This window comes from Cygnus olor, chromosome 3, assembly GCF_009769625.2.
Source record: "Cygnus olor isolate bCygOlo1 chromosome 3, bCygOlo1.pri.v2, whole genome shotgun sequence".
NCBI lineage: Eukaryota > Metazoa > Chordata > Aves > Anseriformes > Anatidae > Cygnus > Cygnus olor.
Window position 1 is genome coordinate 81072028 of NC_049171.1, and position 25668 is coordinate 81097695.

Genomic DNA, 25668 nt, shown 5'->3' on the forward strand with positions numbered 1-25668 from the left:
GTGGGACAGTCAGCCAATGGATGACAGCAACAATAAGAAATGCTCTTGTACTGTTCACATCTGCAAATTAAACAATCCAACTCACTATATACACTTCCATTAAATGTCTATATTCTACAACTTAAAAAACTGTAGCAGGTAAAAATTTGCAAAAATGGCACATCTAAACCCAATAGTCTTTTTCTGAGATCAGAGAGATTTGCTAAATTGGGCATGTGCATGGGAAAGTATGCCAAAAAAGATAGCAGCAGTGGAGAGGCAAAAATGAATCATCTCTAGTACTTGAGAACCAGATGGAAAATGAATTTTTTTTCTTTCAACTGGAGGTCAGTTTTATAGATATAATAATATCAGAACTCATTGAAAGTATCTGTGAAGACAGTTTTCAACCAAAAATGGTTGTCTGCTAAAAAAAGATTTTTTTTTTTTGTATCAAGCATTTCTACTTTTATTAAAAATTACAACTTTTATGCAAGAAAGAAAATGATGTATAGGTTTTTGAAAGGCGATTTTTTAAAAATAGTTGTGGATTATAAAAACAGTCCAGATTTTAATATGTCTTTCTCTTTTAAAATTTGTTTTAGGGAACTCTAAGATTAAAAATGGGCAAAATATGCATTGAGTTTATGTGGCAAGGGTTTGGTAGCAGGGGTCAGCAGGGGTGGCCTCTGTGAGTAGAGCGTAGCAGCTACCTCATGTCAGATCAGAGCCAGCTCCAAAAGGGACCTGCCTCTGGCTAGAGCCGAGCCAGGGAGTGACGCTTGTTGTGCTTCTGGGAGAGCAGATTTAAGAAAGGGGGAAAAAAAAAATTGCACAACAGAAGCTGGGAGAGTGAGGAATGAGAAGCAGCCCTGCAGATCCCAAGGAAGGAGGGCAGGAGGTGCTCCAGGCACTCAGCAGAAGTTTCCCTGTGGCCTGTGGAGAGGCCCCTGGTGGAGCAGGCTGTCCCCTTGCAGCCCATGGGTCCCACATGGAGCAGATCTCCATGCTGCAGCCTGTGGAGGAGCCCCTGGTGGAGCAGATGGATGTTGCCTGGAGGAGGCTGCGACCCATGGAGAGCCCCTGCAAGAGCAGGCCCTGGGCCAGACCTGCAGCCTGTGGGAGCAGGCTAGGCCCTAGCACTCCACACAGGAGCAGGGGGCCTGGTGGGAGCTGCTGCCCGTGGGGGACCCGTGCTGGAGCAGTTTGCTTCTGATGGTTTGTACGGACCATGGTATGGACCCATATTGGAGCAGTTTGCTCCTGATAGATGGACACCATGGTATGGACCCACATTGGAACAGTTCTTGAAGAGCTGCTGCCTGTGGGAAGCCCACGTAGTTCAGGAAGGATGGCATCCTGTGGGAGGGACCCCACATGGAGCAGGGGCAGAGAGTGACTGTCAAGGAACAGCAGAGATGAAGCGTCAGGAACTGATCATAGCCCACATTCCCCATTCTCCTGCACCACTCAGATGCAGGAGGTAAAAGAGGGGTGGATGGGGGGAAGGTGTTTTTAGTTTGCTTTTAGTCTCTCATTGTTCTAGCCTGCTAGTGATAGGCAATAAATCATATTAATATCCCTATGCTGAGTCTGTTTTGCCTGTGGTGATAACTGGTGAGCGATCTCCCTGTCCTTATCTCAACCCTTGAGCCTTTTCCATTATATTTTCTCTCTGTCTTCCTTTTAGCAGGGGGAGTGACAGAGTATTTGTAGTGGAGTTCAGCTGCCCAGCAAGGTAAAGCCACCACAGCTCAACACCATGATTACTGAAAAGAACAGAAGAACAGTCTCCCTGTGCTTTGAGCAAGAAATATGTAGTTTTACGGTTTCTTTAATGTACTCTGTAGAGAGCATTTTTTGGTAATTACATTAGTGAGAGCTTCTGGCTTTAGGATTTGGAGTAAATAAGACAAGGGTGGGATATATTTTCAGGTTAAATAGTGTATCCTATTTCTGTATATTATGAAAAGAAAGAAAGAAAGAAAGGAAAAAGAAACCCCAGCACCAAAATTATGTATAGATGAGCAAATGAGTTTAGCATAACAATAGGTGAATCATCAGTGATTTATCTTGGGTAAATTCTGGTCAGCTGATTAGAAATGGGAAAATATGATCCTAAGTAAATTGTGTTAACGCAGAGATAACATTTAGCCAACTATCTCGAAAACAAAGCAAACAAAAGCAAACAAACAGAAAGCCATACAGAACAAAACTAAGATCCCTTTCCCTTCAAGCCCTGTCTTAAGAAAGGGAAAGTAGCAAATACTAACTTAACATGAAATCTACCCCCTCTGTTGTCACTTTGTCTCCCTCCCAGGAAGACCTTGCTAAAGTGACTACTTTGTTTTTGGCTGGGAAACTTCTTATTATCATAAATTTTTACAGGGTTTCAATATCACACTATATTGATTACGTGGAAAAAATAAATACAGCTCGTTCGCTGGTCTTCCAGCTGCCTTTCCCTTGCAGTTGGTGTGGAAGCCATAAGGCTCTTCCGAGCTGTGCTGCTGGTGCTTTGCCATGTGGTGTCTGTATTGCCCCATGTCCTTGCTGCCTTAAAGAGGAGAGGTAATCTGAGATGAAGTGAGGATTTTGAGCAAGACGTGTTAGTGAAGCTGAGAGGCAGGTAACATAGTGCTCATGTAGCTTCCTCCTGTGTCCTTTAGAAATGTTTGAGAATTTGTCTCAGTTTAAATGCTAATTGTATACAGTCTTACTGGCCTGAGATCATTAACAACTTTTGGCAGACATCTTCCACTTCTGAATGCATGCTGCAAGAAGGTGATGGCTAGTTTCTTTTGGAAAAAGCTACCTAAATATCTTACAATTTAGAAGTCTAGGCCTTTCTCCATTTTTGGATGTGTTTCCTTATGTTTAGTTAGAGTTCTGATAGGAATTTTACATAAGCATAGACCAGCCTGTTTTATGTAAATATTTACTTTCACATTCAAATATCTATTTAAAACTTGCATGATTCTTAAGGATCCTAATCCCCATGAAAGGCATCTCACTAGTTCATAGTGGTTCTTGGAGAAGTAGCTTGAGTAGCTTGTTTTCTGGCTTTCCTGGGGAGGTTGCTTAAACACTCTTAGAAAGTTAACATAAATGTTCTGAACTGTAAAAGGTTTTTAGGCAGGAACCAGTGATAACATTAAATAAAATGCTTGTGCTATGTTTGTACATAAGCTCTTATTTTTAAATAGGCATTAGGCATTTATATTTGCTTTTTAATACAGAAGGTTTCCAGTAAATGTTAAAGATGGGAGTTACAAATAAAGCTTTGATACAAGAGGTTTTTGAACTGTACGTGGTTCCTTTAAAAACAACACACACAAAGCCAAATGAACAAACAACCCCACAAAACATGAAGAAAGTGTGAAATTATATAAACTTTCCTTCAATGTAGAAGTGATTTCCATATCATTTGCTGTTCAGCCCTTTTTTGAATCCCCATTCATCCCTCTCCTCCCCCCAGTAACCCTTTTTAACCAGGTACTGCATTTCTAATTAATAACATCATCTGTAATTAATAACAGAATGAGGGCATACATACAGATTGGCCTTACATGGAGTCTTCCTCTGGTCTGTCTGTTTCTGTGTATATTAGTGTTGCTAGATAAGGAGCTAGCAGTTGCGTGTCTCAGGTGGCACACACTGAGCAGCTATGTCACAAATTTAGTTGCAGATTTGCCACATCGGTGAAGCTGCATGGCAAAGTTGTCTGGTGACTGCAGCTGTCCACTTGCTCACGTAAGGAGCAGAGAGCTGGGCAGTGTCTCTGTCATAGTTCTCCAAGAGCTGTGTCCAAAAGCAGGGAAAGTACCTGATATTTGTAGTGTCTGGGAAAGCACAAGGAAAAGCAAGAAGGCTATGAGGGATCTGCAATATGATCAAAGCAAAAGTTTAGGGTAATCCTTCTTATATTTGCATCCTAACAAGATAGGTGTTGGAGGAGAAGGTACTGGTGAAGGCAAGAGGAGTAGTTTGCTAACTAAGATGCAATGGAACAAGAGTTTGGAGAAATTGGTTGGTGCACAAATAATAAAGAAAAGCAGTGGCAGAGAGACATTACTGAGAAAGAGTAATGTCTTTACGCTTTCTGAGGACTTTACGCTTCACTCAGCTGGGATATCCGGGTAGCAAGAGAGAGATTCAAGCTCGACACACAAGTTATGAGGTAAAGAGAATCACAGTATTGCCTTCTGTGACTGTGCTGGAGACAGCAAAGTTTTGGTGTTTTTTCATGTGGATTGTTAAGCATGAAGAGATACCAAAAGCAGGAATGCAGACACTTTATTTTGGAGTAACAAAAAAATTTGGAGTATTGGTGCAGTAAGATCAACCCAGGTGTTACCTGTTTTGAAATGGCAGTTGAATTAATGCTTATAGACAAGTTCTTAACAGTTACAGAAACATATAAATCACGTCAATAGAGGGTAAAACAAAATTTGGTATCTTTAGAGTCATTAAGCTTTGCAGCAAGTGCTGCACAAGGCCAATCCATTTCAAGCAAGGGTGTTCAACACTACTCTATTTTGTTCTTTCTTAGCATATGCTTTATAGGAACCTGTATTCCTATTGCCCTTGTGATTCTAAGAGGGTTTGTAAGATCTATTTTCTTTTAGATCATCATGCTACAATTAAATGTGTGTCTAATTCAAATTGCAACTACTTAGCTCTGTTCCGGAGAAATGCCGCTGGTCTGATTGTATTTTCCCCTTTCTTGAAACCTCTAGATTCAGTACTTGTGCTTTTCCCATATTGTTTCATGACTTCAGAATAGAAAGGAACATGAGAGAAAATGTTGGAAAAACTTGGTATTTGGAGATAAGGGCAAATTATTTTCGAGGAGACAAATATAAAGTCTAAAATGATTTTAAAGAGAATATTTTGCTTATGATCGAGCCACATAGGTATACACTAGAAGGATTTTGAAAGCATTCTGTATTTGCACAAATGTTATTAGAAGAATACTATTTTGAGAAGCTAAGTACTCATGATGAAAGTCTAGGTAGCATATTAAATTGTAAAAATGAAAGGGAGCTGAATGCTGAAGGCTCACTATCCCCAACAACACCAACTTAACTGAAGCACATCAAAAAAACAACCAAATCAAATCAAAACTCCATCTGCTTTGTAGTAACTTAAAGAGCTGTGGTATTTGTGTATGATTATGTGTCTTGTCAGCCAAATTAGCTTTTAGCCACAAATAACAGCTCTACATCCACAAAACCCCTACCAATTTCTGGTGCAGATCTGATACCTCCCATGTATATTGACATTTCTTTCAGCTTGCTTGTATTTTATTATTTGACAAAACAAAGTCTACCATTGAAAGGCAAACTAAATATAGTTTGGCTATGTACAGGCCATGAGTCATAAGGAGACCCCAGAATCTCTTAAGATTTTGTTTCTGTTGTTGATTTTGCTCCCATTTTTCAAGTTGCTAAATAGAACCTAACAGATGTGTAAGCCCATCTGGGTAAATTGAACAGATGCAGTCACCAGAAGAGATTTTCTAGGCCGCTAAAATAAACACGTTTTTATAATAACTTTTTAAAGTAAAACGTGACTTGTTAAGACACACCTTGATTGCCTTCAATATGGTATTACCTATTTTAATAAGGATTTAAGTCTGGTTTTGCTAGATTCTGCCAACCATAAGCAGTATGATACAGTGCTATGTATTTATGCCAAAAGCAGCACCTTCCAGAAGCTCTCAGCATGTCACAAAAGTAAATATAATCAGTCTTAGAATGGTATATTATTAATGTAAGTATTTCTTGAGAAAGGCAAAAATGAGAGCTGGGACATATGTGCACTTTATTATTTTTTTTTCAGTTTGGGATTCTGCTTCTGTGTTCTTATCACTGCATGTGTATGTGTCTTAATTTCCTAGTTTCTAAGTGTGTGTAGAAGATTTTAGGCTTTCAGGTCTTAGTCATCAGGGAAATGTTGGGATGGAATATGGAAACTCTCCCAGCTCTCCAGTGATTTCTTGAATCATGTCATCTACGCATCTCTGTCTAGATGAGATTTCTTTTACTTTCTTAATATTTAGATTTAAAGTTTGCCTTGATTTAGAATCTTGAAATTAAAGGTGTTTTTTTTTTCCTGTTTAGTTCTGAGTACAAAGATTGATGCTGAATGATCAATGTTAACATTTTGATGTCAGTTATTGGAGATATTGAAAGAAATTGCCCTTGTTTATTTAAATGGAAGATAGAAAGGGATGTAGAGAATTTTATCAAAAAATCTTTAAGAGTTTGTCTTAAAGACTGAGCTTCACCGTTTCAGCTTCAAACTGAATTGTTCTGAAACAACTAAAATGTATATACTACAGGCTTGCATCCTCAACTGCAATAATTGCTGTGAAAAGCAATACAAACTTGTGATTTAGATTATTATTATGGAAGTGGTGAAGTGAACAACCAGGAATCAGTGATGATATTGGGGCGGCAAGTACATGAGGATTTACTCTTTCAATGTTGGAGAAGTTGAAGTACAGGAGAAAATGTCCCCATCAAATGGTATGGATCAATTTTTGTTTCACTAGGCACTTATCACTTAAAGTATCTCTGTCAGAATTGCTTAAAAGACTTGGCTCTGGGCAGATAATCTGGTTCTCCATGGAATACTTAGTTGAATAAATGTTAAGTGTCTGTCTGCCATATTGAACCTCTACCAATGTTTTTATTACCACGCATTTGTACTTTTAACAACTGAACTTGTTCTGTCTTCTATGGTGGTTCACTGGGTGTGAGTCTTTTTGGTTTTCCTTGCTTATTTTACAGAGATTTTTATAACAGATAAATGTTTAAATGTCTTGACGGGGGGGGAAGAAAAAGAATGTGATTCTTATTTGGTGATGTCAAATTTTCCTTCCATTCTTCATGGAAGAATTACCTGCAGAAGGGTACTATGTTGTTGATTACCTTGTAGTTTCACATGCAACTATTGCAGCAATTCCTTTCTGAAGTACTGAGCCTAGTTCATTGCAGTTGCCTATGCAATGCAAGCCTCCTTCTGCTTTAAATGGGCTTAACTCTTGGCTGCTGTAGTCTTTTCAGTGGTAAAGCACTGAGAGGCCTTTCATTCTATAGCTTTTGTTGATTTTCAGCATCATTGTAGTTTTATAGTAAAAGTGGGATTTAAGATGAACCTAAAATGACCAGCCAGTATTGAAGTAGATAATGTGATATATTTATGTAAGCGAAGTTCATAGTTCAAGTTACCCACCTGTATCTATATATCTTGCCTTTCAAGGAGACTTTTTTCATTTTATTTTACATCTGCAGCATTGAGATCAATGGCCTGCTCAACAAGGGTTATGAAAATCTCTGTGTAACCATAAATACTCTTAAAATTTATGACAGGATGTGGGGAAATGGCAAACTTTTTATGTCTAATTGTTAATTAAGATGAATTATAAGAGACTGGAGGCTAAATACAACCAGAAACTTTGAATTTTAACTGTTAACAACCAGTAATACTGATTTGTTTCTGACATATGCATGTCTGTGTTTGTATGTATGTATGTGTAAATCTTGTTCTATGGCCTATATGCTATAATGCCAGCAACATGTTCTATCATGCTTAGGGTTTAGCAGATTTTTTTTATTAAATATGTTTTTCTGCTGATGTAGTTGCTGTATGAATTAGTAATTTCTGACCTGTACTTTGTTTCTAAGGTCTATTAAATTACATTTACCCCCAAAAACTGGACGGGATGACAACACCACCACTTACTAGTGGGGTTCCCCAGGGCTCCATTTTAGAGCCAGTTCTCTCTCTTTTTTCTTTCTTTTTTTTTTTTTTTTTTTTTAATTATCTGGATGCAGAACTTGAATATGTACTCAGTAAGTTTGCAGATGGTACTAAATTAGGAGGAGCCGTTGACTCTGTTGAGGGTAGAGAAGCCTTGCCAAGAGATCTTGTCAAGTTAGAGAGCTGGGCAATCACCAACCACAAGTTGTTTAACAAGAGCAAGTGCCTTATTCTGCACCTGAGACGGGGCAACCCTGGCTATATGTACAGGCTGGGGGGAGCTCCACAGAAAGGGAATTGGGGGTTCTGGTCAACAGTGAGATGAATACAAGGCAGTGGTGTGCCCTGGCAGCCCAAAGGGCCATCAGTACCCTGGGGTACATCAAGCAGGGCATTGCCAGATGGTTGAGGGAAAGGATTGTCCTGGTCTGCTCTGCGCTGGTGTGGCCTTACCTCAAGTACTGTGTGTAACTTTCAGTATTAACTACAATATAAGGTCCTTCTTATTTATGTCCTTATAAAACTATTAGGGAGCCTCCAAAGGAGGGCTATAAAGGTGGTGAAAAGTTTAGAGGGGAAAGCATATGAGGAGCAGCTGAGGTCCCTTGGTTTGTTCAGCCTAGAGAAGAGGAGACTGAGGGGAGGCCTCATGGCGGCCTGCAGCTTCCTCACCAAGGGGGAGCAGGGGCAGGCGCTGAGAGAGAGGTTGGGCACTGGAACAGGCTCCCCAGCACAGTGGTAACAGCACCAAGGCTGCTGGAGTTCAAGAAGTGTTTGGACAATGCTCTCAAGACACATGGTTGGATTTTGATATATTTGCTTGTGGAGCCAGCAGTTGGACTTGTTGATGATCCATGTGGGTTCCTTCCTGCTCAGGATATTCTACGACAATACTGACCTAAAATGAGAACCATAGTAATAATTTTGCTGGCTATTTCAGTTGTTATTTTTTTCTTCTTGTTGCACTAGTGACTTATTAGTCTGCTGCTTAGGATATAATTCATCTGATCTAAAAGTCTACAACTGAGGTAGTCATCTAACTTTCTTTTGTGTACTCAAGACAATTCCTGAACAGGTCCTTTTTTTTCTGACCATAAATAGAGCTGAAATGCAGTCTGACACATGGATGTCTAAAGCTTGACTGCAGCGATCCCATTCCTCTTCCTGGGAGAGCCAGCTGCATGGAAGCCAGACTGCCAAAGCTTTACCAGCACATGCTTTCTTCTCTGAGTTTTTCAGCTTTTCCTGCTCCATTTCAATGCTTTGGAGCACCTGGTGGAGCAGTGAAGAGACGTTTGGATCACAGCTCGTGCTGGCTGAGGTCTTTGCGGTTGCCTCAGGGTTTGTTCCTGTTGTCATCATGTTGAGTATCTGCTACCCATAATCAATTTGGGGATGGAAGATACTCTACGCACACACTTGTAAGTTAGTACAGGGACTGGGGAGAAACCCATCTTGTGAATGAGGACTTGGGGTCTATCAGGTTATTTGAACTGGAGTAACCAGCTGAGGGTTTGTTTTGAATATGGAGCTTTGCACATAATTTGGACTGAAATTAATATTCCAAGGTGTTCTCCTTTCCTCAGTTTCTATGTAATTTGGCTAGGCACAGGGCAGCAAAGGAATGTGAAACCCCATTCCACAGTGTGTATGATTTATTTGTTGCCATTTAGGACATAGCTGTAGTTTCAAAAACCATGAAAAGCTTGCCTCAATTTCTTTAAATTTGATGCCCTGAGCTATTTTGTGTTAGTCTTCACTGCTGCTTCACTGAAAACACAGGACAGTTCTCTAAAGGATGTGGGCTTCTCTGTGGCATCTTTACCATTGGAGAAGCTGCTATGAGCATGCTGAGCCTGGGATTCATATCACTTTAACTGGAGCATTTATGTGGTGGTTGTCCCAGCCTAAGCTGATTATTGTGGAGCACAAGGAAAGGAAGAAATACCTACAGAGGGCAGTTCGTAATGTCTGTCCAAAATACTGATTTCACAAAATGGTGCCTCACTTTCTGGAAAATTAGTCTCCCACCATTGGCTGCAACAGGAGTTTAGACTGAGTAGATGTGAATAAATAGCTAAATGAGTTAGAAGGTGTCTAAATATACTCACATGATTGACTTTTAAATGTCTTAAGTTTGGTGTGATGAATCTGAATGTAAATGGTGTACAGGAACTTAGTGAGCCAAAGGGACTCAGTACAGCCATAAATCCAAGTAAGAGTTTGTGTTTCTTAGCCTCTTTAGAATATGTAGGTGGTTATCTGCCTATCTATGCTTCTGTACTTAAAATTTGTTTAACACTAGAATTAGTGAATTTAGAAGGCAAGTGTTAAAGTATTATCATGATCCAAACTGAAGTTATGTGCCTGTTGTATGTTTGAAGCAAGTGTGAAGGCTTTTTGTAGACTATAAATCAACCTGTGTTAGTCTAACAGCAGATGTTGGCCATCAGTTGACATGCATGAAGGAATGAAAAATGGTAATACAGACTGATATTCTATGTAAAAATTAAGCATGCTAATTTAATCAAGTGCCATGATTCAGACATATTATTAAATTTAAAAGGTATTTATTAAAATACAGCTCTTCAGTTATGGAACATATGCATAAAACTAGCAAAATAATATGGTATAGGTTGAAACTATTATTCTGAACCCATGTTAAAATGTTATTTTATTTTTCTCAGACTTCTTCAATTTACAATGAAAATAATGAAATAATGATGAAATAATTAACAATGAAATAACTTCTAGTAGGAGTGGCACTTGATAAGTAGCAGCCTGTGAAAAATAGGCTGTAGGTATAGCTTCATATTGGGAATAATAATTTTAATTTCGATCTGTAGCAATTAAGATAGATTTCTGGCAGACCTTCTAGTTGGTTGTTTATGAAAATCTTAAAATGCAGCTTGTATGATAACGTGATACTCTTTAGTGTCTCAGTACTCTCAAAGTACAATGGAAGCAATGACAAAATTTCTTGTAAATAAGAGTGGGGAAAATGAGATTAACATATGATCATGAAATCAATATTTGAGAATTTGTATTTTCATCTGTGATTAGCTTACATTCAACATTTGTTGTTTGCTGGAGAAAATGTACTTTTTTTTTTTTTTTAATGCAATACAGAAAGAAGAATTCCACTGTATATATAAGCATGGCAAGATTTTGTTGATATTTGGTTTTGACCTTTTTCTTAGTTGAGAGAAAAGTGAATCATACCTTTATTCTGTGTCATCTAAAATATATAGATAGATGAACAAAAGAGTATACTATTATGAATTTGTGGTTTATAATGTTTGAGTTTGTGCTTGTGCATAACCTAAAAAAAATGCTGATGGAAAAAAAAGCAGTTGAAAGACATTCCTGCTGTTTCAATATTTGTGGTGATAGTTTCCCATTGTGTGCATTTTTGATAGCTGGTGAATTCTGGGTAAGAAACAGGAAATAAAAATGAGGCTGAATGTTGTGTTGTGACGTATATAAGCTAGAAGGATATTTTTGCACTTGCTTAGTAGTGTATTTTTGGGACTCTCAGTTCACTGCAGCCTTCTGTCATTGCACCTGATTAAAATCTGTGAGGAATTACCTGCTGGTGTGAGAACCTGGTCACAGAAAGCCATTTTTCTCTCTATCTGAATATTTCCTGATTTTTTTTTCTTGGTTTTCTTGCTGCAATATGAAGTGTGCTCGTTGAATCTTGGCTTTTCCCTGACTGTTCAACTCTGCAGCAAGACTTGAGAGAAATTATTAAAAATAAAGAGTACCCTTCAAGCTGGGGTAAAGAAAAAAATTTTTGTAAACAAGATATTTCTATTTCAAAAGACAGGCTTAGCAAAGAGTTCATCAGGATCTACTTACTATTCTGTTAACATCTGCACAGATTCTTTAGTAACCAAATCTTCTGCTGCAGTGTGCTGTGCTTTGCTATGCAGAAATCGTTAGACCAACCCATATTGCTACTGTGCTGTACATTTTCGTCTTTTTATATTAATGTTATTTTTCAGTCTATGAAAGACTACAAAGGGAATGACAAGGCAACAACTGCTGCAGTTGCTACACATTTTCATAGTATCTTTATTCAGGATGAGGCATTTTTTGATATTGTCAAGCACTGAGTGAGTGGTAGCCAGCTGCAGCACTTGGTAAAGTACAGAAGGATATTACCTGCTCACCATAAGCCATGGATATGTGTCTGCTTGATGGCCTGGATCTAAACTCTGCAGCAGAAATTTGAATGTTGGCAGACCCTGCAGGCAGCAACAGTGTAAGATACAAAATTCAGTGTTTCATATGATCTATTTGGGGAGAAAATAATTCAGTCAGGATAAGACCTGTTCAGGTGTTCTGATACTCAGTATACTGATGTTTATTTGGAGATGTGCTTACATTTCAGGCTGCTGTAGATCCAGCCCTCTGCAATCCCCTATTCAACAGCTTTTTAGGAGTTGCCAAGAATAACTCTTCAGTTTCAGTAACCTCATGCTCAGGAGCCAGCTAGAACGCTTGACACCTGACAAAGTATTTTGGGATTGTAGCACCTTGCTTGGATGCATCTGCTCCATTTGGAAAACACTTCTGCCACTTTACACCCTCTAGGTGTGATCTTTTTAAAATGTTATGAGGTAAATGAACCTGATGACATTTCTGCTAAGCACAGGGAAGACGTATCAACTATGGGCCACCAGCGGCCTATTGACCCCACTACGAGACCCATACATTGCTGCCCATTCCCAAGATTCCCAAGATCCTTCAGGTGAAGCCACCAAGCAGACTTCCAGCTGTTGGTGGTGTGTGTGTGTTTTTTTTTTTTTCCTAGCATTGTGCTCACGGAGGCTTTTTTTTTTTTTTTTGAGCCAAAATGGAGATATACCTTCTTTGGAATCTGTGGGACTTGATCACTGGAAAATTCTCCTGAGATGGTCTGTAGTTGCTGCTTAAAGACACTCTTGATATAAAAAAGAGTTCTATGCTATGTATAAGCTTTTATTCCTTTCCTTTTAAAGTGTGTATGCAGTCTTGAAATTATTAATGATATGACTCATTTAGAAAGTAAAATCAAAATAGTCTTGCCAGGGAGAATTTGTAGTCTAAACAAATCAAGCCAAAAAGGTATGGAAAAGGCACTTGAGCACAGGGTAATGGGTAATGTGAGTAACAGGTATCTTGAGTAATGTGTAAAAGCTTAGTGGAGATCTAGGAAAAAAATCCATCTGCCATTTCTCTCAATTTTGTGTTCTTCCCCTCAGCTGCAATGTCACTATAGAATATGATAATTTTCTGATGTGTAGGTCCTTTGGCTTGTAGTGGTTTTGAAACAAAGTTTGCGATTCAGCGTTTTAAGGCTGCTGTAGTCTTTATTTTGTACATTATTGATGTTTTGAGAAATACGTATGTCAGGGCAGGTTAAGGAGAGGTGAATGTGGAAGACCAGCAACTCACCAATGGTGGGGTAGATTGCATATTGGTCGTTTCATGGAGGGATAGCCAGTCTCTTTAATGGGAGGTTCAAAAACTCTTTTACACTTAGTAGTAAAAGTGTCTACGAACTGTCTTTTCAGAGTTGTGATTGCTTGGGATTTTATAATATGATGCAGTTTCAGATCATCATTTCAAAGCTGGAACAGTGAGGTGAAGTGAAGAAAGCAGGTACAATTTGATGGCCCTTTTATGATATTTTAAACTGAGTAGAGATTCAAAGTTGGTAACACCCCTTCTGGGGTCGTTCATGGGAGGATACCATATCAGATCTTAAAACTTTCATTAATGGTCTGCAGGAAAGAATAAATCATAAATCACAAATGCTCAGAAAAGAAGTTGTGAACAGCAGTCTGAGAAAAATTTTCAAAATGGAATTAAATAGTCTAAGAAGCAAGAATTCAGGAAGGTGGTAGACTTCTCATAGTGACAAGAAATCGTTGCATGGGAAATGTGTGAAGTGAAAGGGTGAATCTCATAAGTTAGAGCAGCTTTAGAATAAAATATATTGGCAGAGCATTAGAAGAGGATGGAGATTAGAATAAATCTTTAACCTTGTTCCAGAAAGACAAAAACAACACGGTGGCTGGTGAATCTTTTTGGTTGGGGATTAGAGGAAAATTTGTATGATTGATTGGGCAGCTGCGAAATATCAGTGTGGCAGGCAGAGCACTGAAGTGAAATGATTCAAGAAATAGTGCTGAAAAAGGATTAAGGGAAGAGAAAGTGATCTAGGATTGAATTTGCAAACTCAAGCAGATGGTTGTATTACTGACTTAGCCTCCTGAATCTGCTCACAAGATAGAAGACGGAGGGCTGACGAATTTTTCTCCTGTATTGCATGAAAGCGATGATGCAGAGGGGAGGCATTCACAGCGTGCACAAGAGGGTCTCATCTGTGAGAGAACTGTGTTGTCAAAGCCTTCTTGCTCTGGGGAGCCTGTGAGTGGGACAGGAGGAACACACCAAAAAGAGTATTTTCAGTTTGAGTCTAAGTATTGTGGGACCTTGAACAAACTGTTTGTTTTAACACGTGCCACTGTTTTATATCTGAGATGAGTGAATTATTTCTCAGAAAAATATTGTAAAACTGAAAACCTTCAGTTGTTGTAGCAGTTTTAGATACTTATCATGAGTCTGTATTTGTTAGCTTGGACTGAGCACCATGGGGTTATGAGATAACTTGGCATTTGTTTATAGTTGGCTTGATAAGTGCCTGGCTCACGTCATAGATATAACGTTCTTGTGTTTGCCTGAAGAATCTTGTGGACACCTTTTCTAGCATGCTCTCACCTCTGTCTTTACTGTTATTCACACCAGTGGGATCATACATAGCATAGATACGTCCTGTGCTGTAATTATGCCTTTGATTGCAGAATAGATGTAGCTTGGAACAAGTGAGTGAGGGTGTAACATAATAGCATTCTTACCAAATTCCTAAAATAAGTGGAATTGCATCAGAGAAAAATTTGACACACTGGATCTTTTAAGAAGCTGACATCAGCCCACCAGCTGTTCTGTTTAATTTGATAAGCATACTTTATTGCAGATGTTTTCCACCCCCCCCTCCCAACCCCCCCCTTCTGTCAACTGTGTCAGATGCAAAGTTATCCACTGTTAACTATGGTTACAGACAGATAAAATTATTATTAGGCACTGACAGCTAAACTTGGCATTTTTTGGGATTGTAGGACCACAGAGCTAATCAGTGAGAAATAATAAAATGAGTCATCTCAACTGGAAATATGTTCATTTACAGACATATTTTTAGTAGAACTCAATCCAAAGCCAACACACTAGCACATGTGCGCACAAGGATGAAACCAGTTGTGGCACCATTTGATGTCTATTTGGTGGAAACAAGAGCCAGAAGAGGAAGCTCTGACGTTGCATGCAGACAATAAATTGTTTCAGTGTTGTGTGCACATGTGACACCACTGGTGGGTTGAGCATTTGAGCAGGTGTTTAGCAGGCACAGCTGAAGGGTACAGACACCTAGCTTATCTTTGCAGTGCTCAAATCAAACTCATTTTTTTTTTTTCTTTCTTGACAAAGTAGTTTGCAGAGCATAGCAGGTGCTCTTGGTACCTGAGTGTGCTGGAGCCACTCATTCAGATCTGGACCTTTGCCTTGTGATGGAGTGTTTCATTGCTCTCTGGTACTTGTGGAAGCCAAGGGCTGGGCTGAGTACAGTGCCTGAGTTTCTCTGCTCAGTGTTGATGTGCAAGTCCTGGAAAAGTTCTGCTCTGCCATACAGTATCACTCAATTTAAATGGTGCACATCACAGTTGTTTTTTTTTTTTCCTTGTAGATACAGATTTCTTTCTGACAGGCCCTTTGTATCGTTGTTCTATAGTGAAAACTTTTTTTTTCTGACAAGTGCTGAATATGAATCTACGTGACTCAAGATTTTCAAATATTTTTTTAAACTGCCACATGTCTTTAGTACTGCAGATCAGCATGACTTTGCTGTAATTTGGCAAAATTATTTTGATGACTAAGTAAGAGCTTTTCAGGGAAGGAGAAGGAAATAAAGCGATGGTTTTGCTAGCAACCCACTTCCCAGTACTGTAGCAAGAGCTGCCAGCTGGTCTGGTCCTCTAGAACTCCATCTATTTTGCATGGCGTTTTCTGTCCCAAAGGATACTTCCTTTGGAATAATGTTGAATTCTTATGAAATTACTCCTCCTATAGGATAAAACTAAAATATGTACCATAAAATGTGTCCAGATTAATTAGCATCACGTGACTGCAAAATCTGTTCTTCTCTCTCATCCTAAGGCAAGTTTAGCTATGCCTAGATCCTCTTGAGCCATTCTAAAAGTTTTGTAATGAAGTTTCTAAACTGGTCAGTGAAAATGCTTTGCTGTCTGCAGAAAACTTCTTCCTACCTGTTTTTGAAACAAAGGGTCAAAATGACCTATTTGCTTCAGCTGAAGCCTTACCACTCTTGAGTGTGAAGTCAAAGAATCAGAGGATCACTACTATTGTATTCACTTGCCCTCTTCTGATTAAATGAGATTTTGGTTTCTATACAGCTGTCTGGTGTTGTTGACTGATGCTTGGTGTTCACTTCACCATAACCACCAGATTCTTCTCTACAGCAACGTTGTCTTATCACTGCTTTTTATCCTGCATCTTTACCTGAGGGGTGAGCACTCTGCTGAGGTTGTTTTCAGTTCCTAAGGGTTGTGCTCCCTTACAGAGTGTGAGCACTAATTCCTGATGGCTGAGGAGGTTACTATTATTGTTTTTACTATTAACTATTGCAACACTTGGTCATCTGCTGCCAAGAAGGTCATAGAGTTGTGATTTAAGGTCTGATATAGTAATCAAATTTTGGGCCCATTTCTTGCCTCTGTCATAGGCTTCCTTTGCATTCAGTCCTCAGGAGTTCTAGGGTAGCCTCCCTGGTTGGATGGTGTTTCAAAGTAGAGCTTGGTAGCTGTTTGATGACACTGGTTGGTCGGTCAAGAATAGAATTAGTAGTTAAAGTAAGTAGCATTAGGCTTTGAGTATTTGTTTTGTTGGTATTTCCCATGGGATTGTTGACAAGATATTTAATCATTATTGAACATGGTTCTTGCACATTATGTACATAGTATTTAATGAATCCTATTCATCCAGGCTTCTCTTTGTTGTCAGCAGGGATTTGAAGAAGGAAAAGCTCCATCTTAATGCGTTACTTCTGCGTTGTTGCTTTCTACCTTCTTCCAAAGCACACGGAGAATGAGGCTCTTAGGCAATTAGGATTAGAGCTCCCATAAGCACTGAAAGTTGCCTGGTTGGTGTGTTTTATTCAGATGCCTAGCATTAAACAATTTATTTTTTTCTGTAGGACAAATCACAAGGGTCATTTTAGAGGATGAATTAGTGGATCCCATTGGCATATTGTTGCCAGTAATTGTGGAAGTAATTGTGTACTTGATGGCCTATAGGCCTTACAAACTTTTACTCTACTCTTTAATCAAGTGCTTATCCCAACAAGGCTGAAGTAAAGTTTGTAAATCAAGAAATATTCTACAGCTTTCTTAGGCAGCAATCAGTTTGTACAGGCTTAATTTCTGTTTGTAACCTATTTTTAAATGGATATGTGGCACCTATGCTCATTGCACAGCTGAACAGTAAATGGAATGCGGTGAAGCAGAACAGTGCATATGTGGAGGTTGAGGAAGCTATTAAAGACTGAACTAGTAAAGTCTGTGCTGAAATCCTGGTTTATAACATATGTAAGTCGATGGAAATATGCCACTAACTGCAGTATTTGTCATATAAAACAGCAGTAGAAGAAAGTTTGAATGTACTAGCATAACTTACCATTTTTAACCCCTGAATGCATAATTTTGCAAATGTGACACTCAGTGGTCTGTACGCTATTTCAGAGTTGGTATACTCACACAGAGCAGTAGAAACACATGGTCAGTGTTACGTCTTTGTGAGGTAATTATGTGTAATGGGACAGATTATGAAGAGTACAACAAATTATTTAAGTTAGTAATAGTTCATGTCTGTGAGGGAGTAAACTACAAAATATAAAAAATCATGTAAAATAACTGAAAACGGTTGCCTATTTTTATCCTGAAGTGGAAGCAAAATGTAAATGTCAAGGTCATGACATAGTGAGCTGAAGCACAGATTTCAGAAGTTCAAAAAATATGCATAATTATTGAAAGTTTAAGGTACTAGAATGTGAAGAAGGGAAAAACAAACAAACAACCCCCCCCCCCCCCCCCATCCTTAGCAGGTTCTGAAAAAAATGCTTAAAGTGCAAAAATTCCACCATCAAAACCACACCTATGTCTGTATAGCTAGAAGCTGTAGTGCTGTAGATGATGCCTTCCTGTGACAATCCAGTCAGCCAGTTTTGGTCCTTTAATAGAACTGACATATTGAAAAGGTTAAGGATTAGTCAAAACTGACTTTACACAGGAGGTGTAAATTTTCAGGCATTCACGGGGCAAAGAGTCACACTGTATATTACAAAGAATACGTATTTCTTTGTTCAGTCGTAACTTGAATTTGCCAATCCTGGAAAGATATACCTAGTCAAAACATACTGATTATAAATACAAGGGCCTGCTCTGTGTCACAAGAAACTAACCTTTTTCTTGACTGAGTAGTAAACATTTCATGTAATCTTAGGATATTTTAATGGATTTTACAGACAAGTCGAATAACCACTGGAAATGAAAGTAAGTGTTATTAAGGAGGTTTGAGAACTTGCTATTTTAATATTGTACGTTGACAGCAACCCCATGCTCTTCGCTCAGTAGTTTGGTCTTCTGGAATGCAGTTCTGAGCAGGCACTTTGCCAGCAGCAGGTTGCTGCTTGTTCGGTTTTAGGGCGGCACATTTTTACCTGTAGAAAATGCTGTGATGCTGGTAATTTTTCATTGTTATTATTATTTTTTTTTACTGGTTTCTTTGCTAAATCATTTCATTACTTGTTTAGTTTGTGTAAGTATATAGATTTCATGAAAATAATTATGTAGCCCATAATGAATAGATATAATTTGGAATCTGCTAGGAGCTGTTGTTTGTTCAGTAACTGTCTTTGCTTTTCAAAATTGGATGTTTAAAAAATAAATAGGGCTTTGTAAAATAGATAACATCTACCTATTTTTTTTAAATGCTTCCCTAAGTATCAAAATGATAAATGCAGTTGTGTGATTATGGAAAGCTGAAGCTGTTTGAGTCAATGCAGATATCTGACATAATACAAAGCAAAATATCTTTTTGCTGGAAGATATGATATCTATAAAACCATGAATTGGTGTGCTGGCTGACACTGCAGGGTTTATTGGGATTAATGGATTACTCCAAGGTGATGCTTGGGAGGGAGGAGATGGTGCTTGGGAGAAGAAAACTTAGGAGCTTTCTGACTCAGATCATCAGGTTAGAAGTCTAATAAAGGATTCTGCTCTCCCTTTAGCTCGTTCTGTTCTTGTGGGTAGGCAGCATCATCTTTGCTCCTCTCCTGCTGCTTGTGGAGCAGAGATGACCCTTACTGCCCGATTCCCTAGAGTGTTACGAGGAAGTTCAGACCATGACCTGGAGAATGAATGAGGGCGGATGGACGAGCCATCCACTAACGTCTACACTAAATGGGCAGTTTTTCAACATGGATTTACTCTTACTTGCAGTAAGTGCAGATATATCTGATGCTGGGCTCAGCTGCTGTTACAGTGAATGTCTTGCACATTTGATAATAAACTGCAGCACCACTTTGTGCACAGAATTTTTTGTTACTGGCACCTAATTTCCCTTAATCTCAGTACTTTTCTGTATCTGAAAACTGGAAAGAAAAAAAAGACAAAGCAGCATCTTTGAGCTTAGTCATGAAGGCTGCTATGGTGATAGTGAATTGGGATGGAAATAATAACAAATTTTCCAATTTTCATGGAGGAAACTGGCAGGTATGTGTCAAAGTGATGATTATTCAGCAAAAGGAGAGTAACAGAGCTATCTGGCAGTCCCTGCAAATGTCTGCAGGGATTTTAGGTCTGTGCTATTGCTTTTTCTTCCAAACTCTGCTGGAGTTTTTGTAAGTCTATATTACATTCCATATAATCTGTTATGTTTGTTTTGAATATGAAGTGGAAATTGAATACAACTTTGTCAGTTATGGCAGGGTACAGATACTGTTTTTAATCATATTTTACTTAGATTGAATAGGTGTTAACATAATTTCATAGAGTATGGCAGGCACACACCATTGCTTGTTAAGATTATTGTTATGTTGACCAATTACAAAGACCAGTAACTGATTTTCTTGTTTTGGCTATGCATCTAATATTGAGGGTTGGTAGAAAAGAATTTCTTAAGAATTTCATGTCTTAAAACATGGTTTGTTTAGAAGTTCAGTTTCCAAGTGGGTCAAAAGTTACTACAAGTGATTATATTTTGGCCACAAACATCTGTGCTTGGAGTTGGCTTCTTGGAATCGCTTTGTTTCAGCTCTGTGATGTTAAGTAGCTCAACATTTGACAGAGGCATTTAAAAGACAACGCTATTCCTGTCAGCACCTTTGTGTTGCCTTGACCCCTGCATTTTCAGAGTCGGATGAGGAGAGGTAGGAAAGAGGTAGACAGGACTGTATCTGCTTACATAATAACATATAGTCTTACCTTTTGAAGGCTGCAGTTATAGCCCTTTGAGACATAAATTACTTTAATCAGTTTACATCTGACAGTGACTGACAGAAAAAAATATGATGATCTAAAATTCATCTGCATAACGTGGACGTGAAAATGCTCAGGAGTTAAGAGGAGGAAATAGAGCAGTTTGAGATATTTTGTAATTAAAGGTTTAAGAGTATTTGAAAAATATTTTTCTTTAGTACATGTTTAATATGAGGCATGGTGTAGCTTTCTTCATGTGAGAGCAAAGTGACCTTCAGTGAAAGTCTCTTTGGAGGCTGTGACTTCAAATGAGGAAATTGCGCATTTTTAGCTCTTCTTATACTGGAGTTACGTAAGGTTTGCTGTTTTGAAAACAAGTTTAGAAAGACATTGCTCAGATGCTTACCCACTTAGTTCTTTCTCTAAAGAAACAGAATGGAATTATATATCTTAATATAATTCTGCAACATGATTAAATTGGGTGTATATAGGAATTCTCTGAACATGGAGTCAGTAAACGTTGGAAGACTAAATCCAAGGCAGAGTTTATATTGTATTCTTCTCTAAGAATTTATATTGAATTCTTCTTTAATGATGTGCACTGAAATGCAGAGTAACTTAGAGCTGAGTAAATATGCCATTCTCTTGTAATCACCCTTAACGTAATCTGACAGTGGCATCACACCTTTCTTACCCCTTCTGTGCCAATTTCATCAACCCCGCCTTGCCGAGAATGAAAAGTTCCACAAGACTATTGGTTTCGATTAATCAGTAAGCATTTTGTAAGAAATCAGTCTTCATTTGTGAGCTATTTATTTAACAAAATAAGCCATGTACTCTGCAGTACAGCAAAATAAGAGAAAATGTTTGCAAAATGAATTGAGAAAGTTTGTGTCTCGGGAAATCTAGCAGCTGCTATATTCTTTTTCTTAATCCTCCAGCAATCAGCATCTACATAATATATGTGTGCTTGGTGGTAGTGCATAATTGGTTTGCAGTTATCTTGAGCAGAGAAGGATATGGTGCATTAGATGATTAACTAAAATTAAGTATGTCAGGGACTTTACCCAAAACTAACATATTTTTGAAGCTGTCGACACAGAGTGATTTGTGTAGATGGGATATGTAGAATTCTTTTTCAGACTTCCTCTAAAATCAGTGTGCAGTGGTAGAACATAATTAAATTGGTAGAAACTTAGTTTAAAGTAGTCTTGCTCTGTTGTCTGCCTCTGTCTATGACGGTACAATGCTGGAATCTTCTCCAGTGACCCGTTTTTAAACAATGCCAACACAATGTTTGATGGTGACATGGTTACTGGGAATTCCCTTCTGCCAGTGGGATTGTTTAGGAAAAAGGGATAGAAAGTGGAAGACAGTGTTTGTGTAGCTGCAATCTAATGCTGTTATTTTTTACTTTTTTTTTTTTTTTTTTTTAAATCAAGTGTAATTAAGGTTACGAAATAATCATTTTGTGCTTTAAAAAAACATGTTTCTTCCAAGGGATTCTCCACGTTGTATGTTACTTTGTAGAACTGGGATTTAAATAGATATCTGCATCTGTTCTTTCATTTATTTATTTATTTATTTTTTACAACATCTGCCTTTGATTATGTTACTGCAAGGATTTAGTCCCATAACATCTGTATCTCATGCATACTGATTTTCGTTACAAAGAAACAGGAGGAGCGTATATGTTGGAATTATAATTATTTTCATTGATTTGCTCACTTTCTTAATTCAGAGAACAAAAGTTATGCTAAGATTCAGTTCTGCTTGTGTTCCTGGATAACTGTTTCTGATTTTAGCAATGACTTTGTAGATGCTTCCCTAAATCTTGAGCCAGAAGCATAACCACTGTTCTGTTTTTTTTTTGTTTTTTTTTTTTTTGGTAGGATGATGAAGTGGTTCTGCAGTGCACTGCAACAGTTCACAAGGAGCAACAGAAACTGTGTCTTGCTGCAGAAGGATTTGGCAACAGGCTTTGCTTTTTGGAATCCACATCAAATTCTAAGGTACCACTGACTATTTAAAATGTCCTGTTTGAAGCAAGGATATAGTTACAATATTCCCTGCTTTGATGTAATATACACATATCTGTCTAGGAGAATGGACAAAATAAATCTGTCAGTTGTATGACAAATACTTAATTCCCCTTCTAAATGTAATTGTCCTTTTGTCATGGCCCTTTGCCCAGACTCTAGTGCAGTGCTTTCTGTTTTGGGCTGCCTTTAAAACTTAACTAGCTGCATAAGTCCATCTCAGTAATGTGCTTGTTATTGTGGTTGTCAGAACTCTGTGGCAGTAAGCTGCACTGCAACTTTTGTGTACTGCAATGCAAAGACTTGTTCGATTAATCTGGTTTTTAAGCCACAGGAAAGAGAGTGTTTATTTTACATGTGGTAAATTTTTATTCTGTGCCATTTACATTGGCATGATTATTACTTTAAGTCCTTCTAATGCCTTAACCTAGCACGGTAATGATGCAAGTAGCAAAGTCAGTTCATCTAATCAGTAGATTTTCTAATCCTACTAACTCTGCTGTATATGCAATAGATGCAGTAGTTTGAAAAAATAACTTCACTATTTGTTTTGAGCAAGGAGCTATGTTTCACAATCACATATGCTGAATTAAATGCCACAGAATACAAAAATGTGGCTTCTGAAGGCAAAACAGGTTTTGTGAGAAGAGCAGTGCGTATACCTGGGCTTTGGATTTATATGAAAGGAGGAATGTTAACATGTATGATTTTTCTTCAACTACAATATAAATGTTTGGTGAGAAAATTAAATAAAGTTAAAGCATCTGGAAAGATATCTAGAAAGATTTAGTTCCAAAAATGATATTTTTTAACTTGCCAACATCTATAACATCCCTTTGATTCTCTGGTACATTGCAGAGTAATGCTTCATTTTCTATCTCATCATTTTGAATGTATTATTCATCACAATAAATTTTTCACTAGGATATTAATGATTCATTATAATAGCAGTGATCTTGATGAATTCATCCATGTCGCTCTGTTTTAAGTGAATCTTTTTAACAATAAAGATGTGCTGGGATGGAAGTGGTTGCAGTGCTAATCATCTGTAAGGTCAAAAAAATCTATTTAATGAATTTATTATCACTCAGCAAGCTTGCATATTAAATCTGCAGTCTCTCTCACACTATATAAAATGCTTGAACATTCTTGTCTTTAAGGAATACAGTGTAAATTTCATATCAGTTTCCTATGCTTGCTTGTTGATGCAGCCTTTTCTGGATGTTTGGTGAAGCAATATTTATTCTACTCATTGTTCATGAGCTTGGGGGAAAAGGCAAGCAAAAGAAAACCCATGCAGCTCAACCTTGTTTTAATTTTTAAAACTGACAGTTCCTAGGAATAGCTCATTTAAAGTAATTTGGAGATGCTAATACTGAGGGAGCCATAAAATTGCAGTCAACTTTACTTTAAGGATTTGGTAAATGGGAATAAATAAAAATGTTTTTCTTTCTAATTTCTGTGACCATGCAATTTTACTGTTGCATTATTTGAGAGAGTATAGAAAACCTTACAAGAGGCATATGGTAATTCAAAAGAGGTTCCAGAACAGTTTTTTGAGACAGTTAAAAAAATTTCTCGTGTCCTTAAGACTGTTCTTGATTTGTAATGGGATTGTGGTACACTTTAATGCAAACAGTAATGTTGCATCTGAATTACAGCCAGGTATCAAGGGTAAGGTACCAAGCACCAGTAATAGGTCAAACATCAGTAACAGAACTCAGCTATCAACCTGGGCTTATATTCTTGAGAGTCCCTTATACAATTCCCTGCTTTTCTTCAACATCTTTCAGGATGTGGCTCCTGGGGATGTAGCTGATGCTTTATTACTATGTCTTTTAACATGCAATTTCATGTCCTAGGATCATTGAATAATTCACACTACAAAAATAATGGTCACACTGAAGATATATACTGATGGAATACTTTGGCAAATACTAACTGTTAGTTCTCATCCCATTACAACAATAGCACTGGCAGACACATTATGGAAATTGCTAAATGAAGTTTGCTTCTGTTCAAGTTTACAATGCAAGTGTCTCTGTGGAGGGCTGTATAGATTCCCTTAGCACTTGAAAACAGATTTTGAAAAGAGCATACTAACAAAAGGTGGATGATGACAGTTGGGCTAAATTAACAAACACTTTAATGAGCATTATCAGTTCTTGTAGAAACAAAGAATCACAGAACGGTTTGGGTTGGAAAGGACCCTAAGATCACCTAGTTCTACCTCCCCCCCACCCCTCGCCAAGGGCAGGGACACCTCCCACCAGACCAGGTTGCTCAAAGCCCCATCCAACCTGGCCTTGAGCACTTCCAGGGATGGGGCATCCACAGCTTCTCTGGGCAACCTGTTCCAGTGCCTCACTACCCTCGGAGTGAAGAATTTCTTCATAATATCTAAATTAAATCTCCCATTTTAGTTTAAAACCATTACTCCTTGTCCTGTCAATGCACCCCTGATAATGAGTTCCTCTACAGTGTTCACACTTCAAAACTGTTTCCAGAAAGAATCCACTTTTTTTTTTTTTTTGGAAGCATTCCACGCTTGTCAAATCCCTTTGCTGAGCAAAAAATATCCTCATTATTTCTTAGCTCTGTGGGTCTATTATTTATTTATTTATTTATTTATTTTGGTGTATGCCTCATAATGTGTTGCTTGTTTTTTAAATAAGGAGTTCACGTATGTTTGGAGCTACTTTACAGCTTGTTTTGAGGCTTCAGGCTGATTTCTTTCCATTAGAGCAAATGGAGAGACGTCTTTTGCTATTGAATACAATATGGGAGTTTTTCTGAGAAGAAATACATCTTATCTCACAACGGTGTCTTGTAGAGTTACATTTCAATCTACAGTTATACTCGTAAGTTTGGGAATATTTTTGTGCATTGGTTTGGTCATTCTTGCAGGAAGAAGGTTGATGTGTGTTGATCGATATGTGAATAGGGGATTGTAGAAGGCTGGAAATGATGTCATGGAGGTCTCTAAAGGAGCCTCCTTCCCAAAGCAGGACCAGCTGTGAGATCAGATGTCATGACCTCATGGACACCAAGTTGAATGCAAGCCAGCAGCATGCCTTTGCCACAGAGAGCAATGGTATCCAGGACTGCATTAGGAGTGCTGCCAGCAGGTTGAGGGAGGTGATCCTTCCTCTCTATTCAGCACTAGTGCGGCCACACCTGGAGAGCAGTGCCAGGTGGTCTCTGGCACAAGAGAGACGTGGTAGTCGGACCCCAGACTGGGTCAGGTGGTACTGGGACTTTGTATAGCAAATGTACTTGTG

The 25668-nt window shown here is 38.3% G+C and overlaps 1 protein-coding gene across 1 annotated transcript in view; it reads left to right on the forward strand.

The window, feature by feature from the left end:
• The window catches only part of RYR2 (ryanodine receptor 2), a 416366-nt gene that overhangs the window by 83879 nt on the left and 306819 nt on the right, over nt 1–25668 (forward strand). The window contains exon 2 of the mRNA XM_040551914.1: nt 22241–22360. Coding sequence (XP_040407848.1) covers nt 22241–22360 — 120 coding nt within the window. The remainder of the gene's footprint in view (nt 1–22240; nt 22361–25668) is intronic.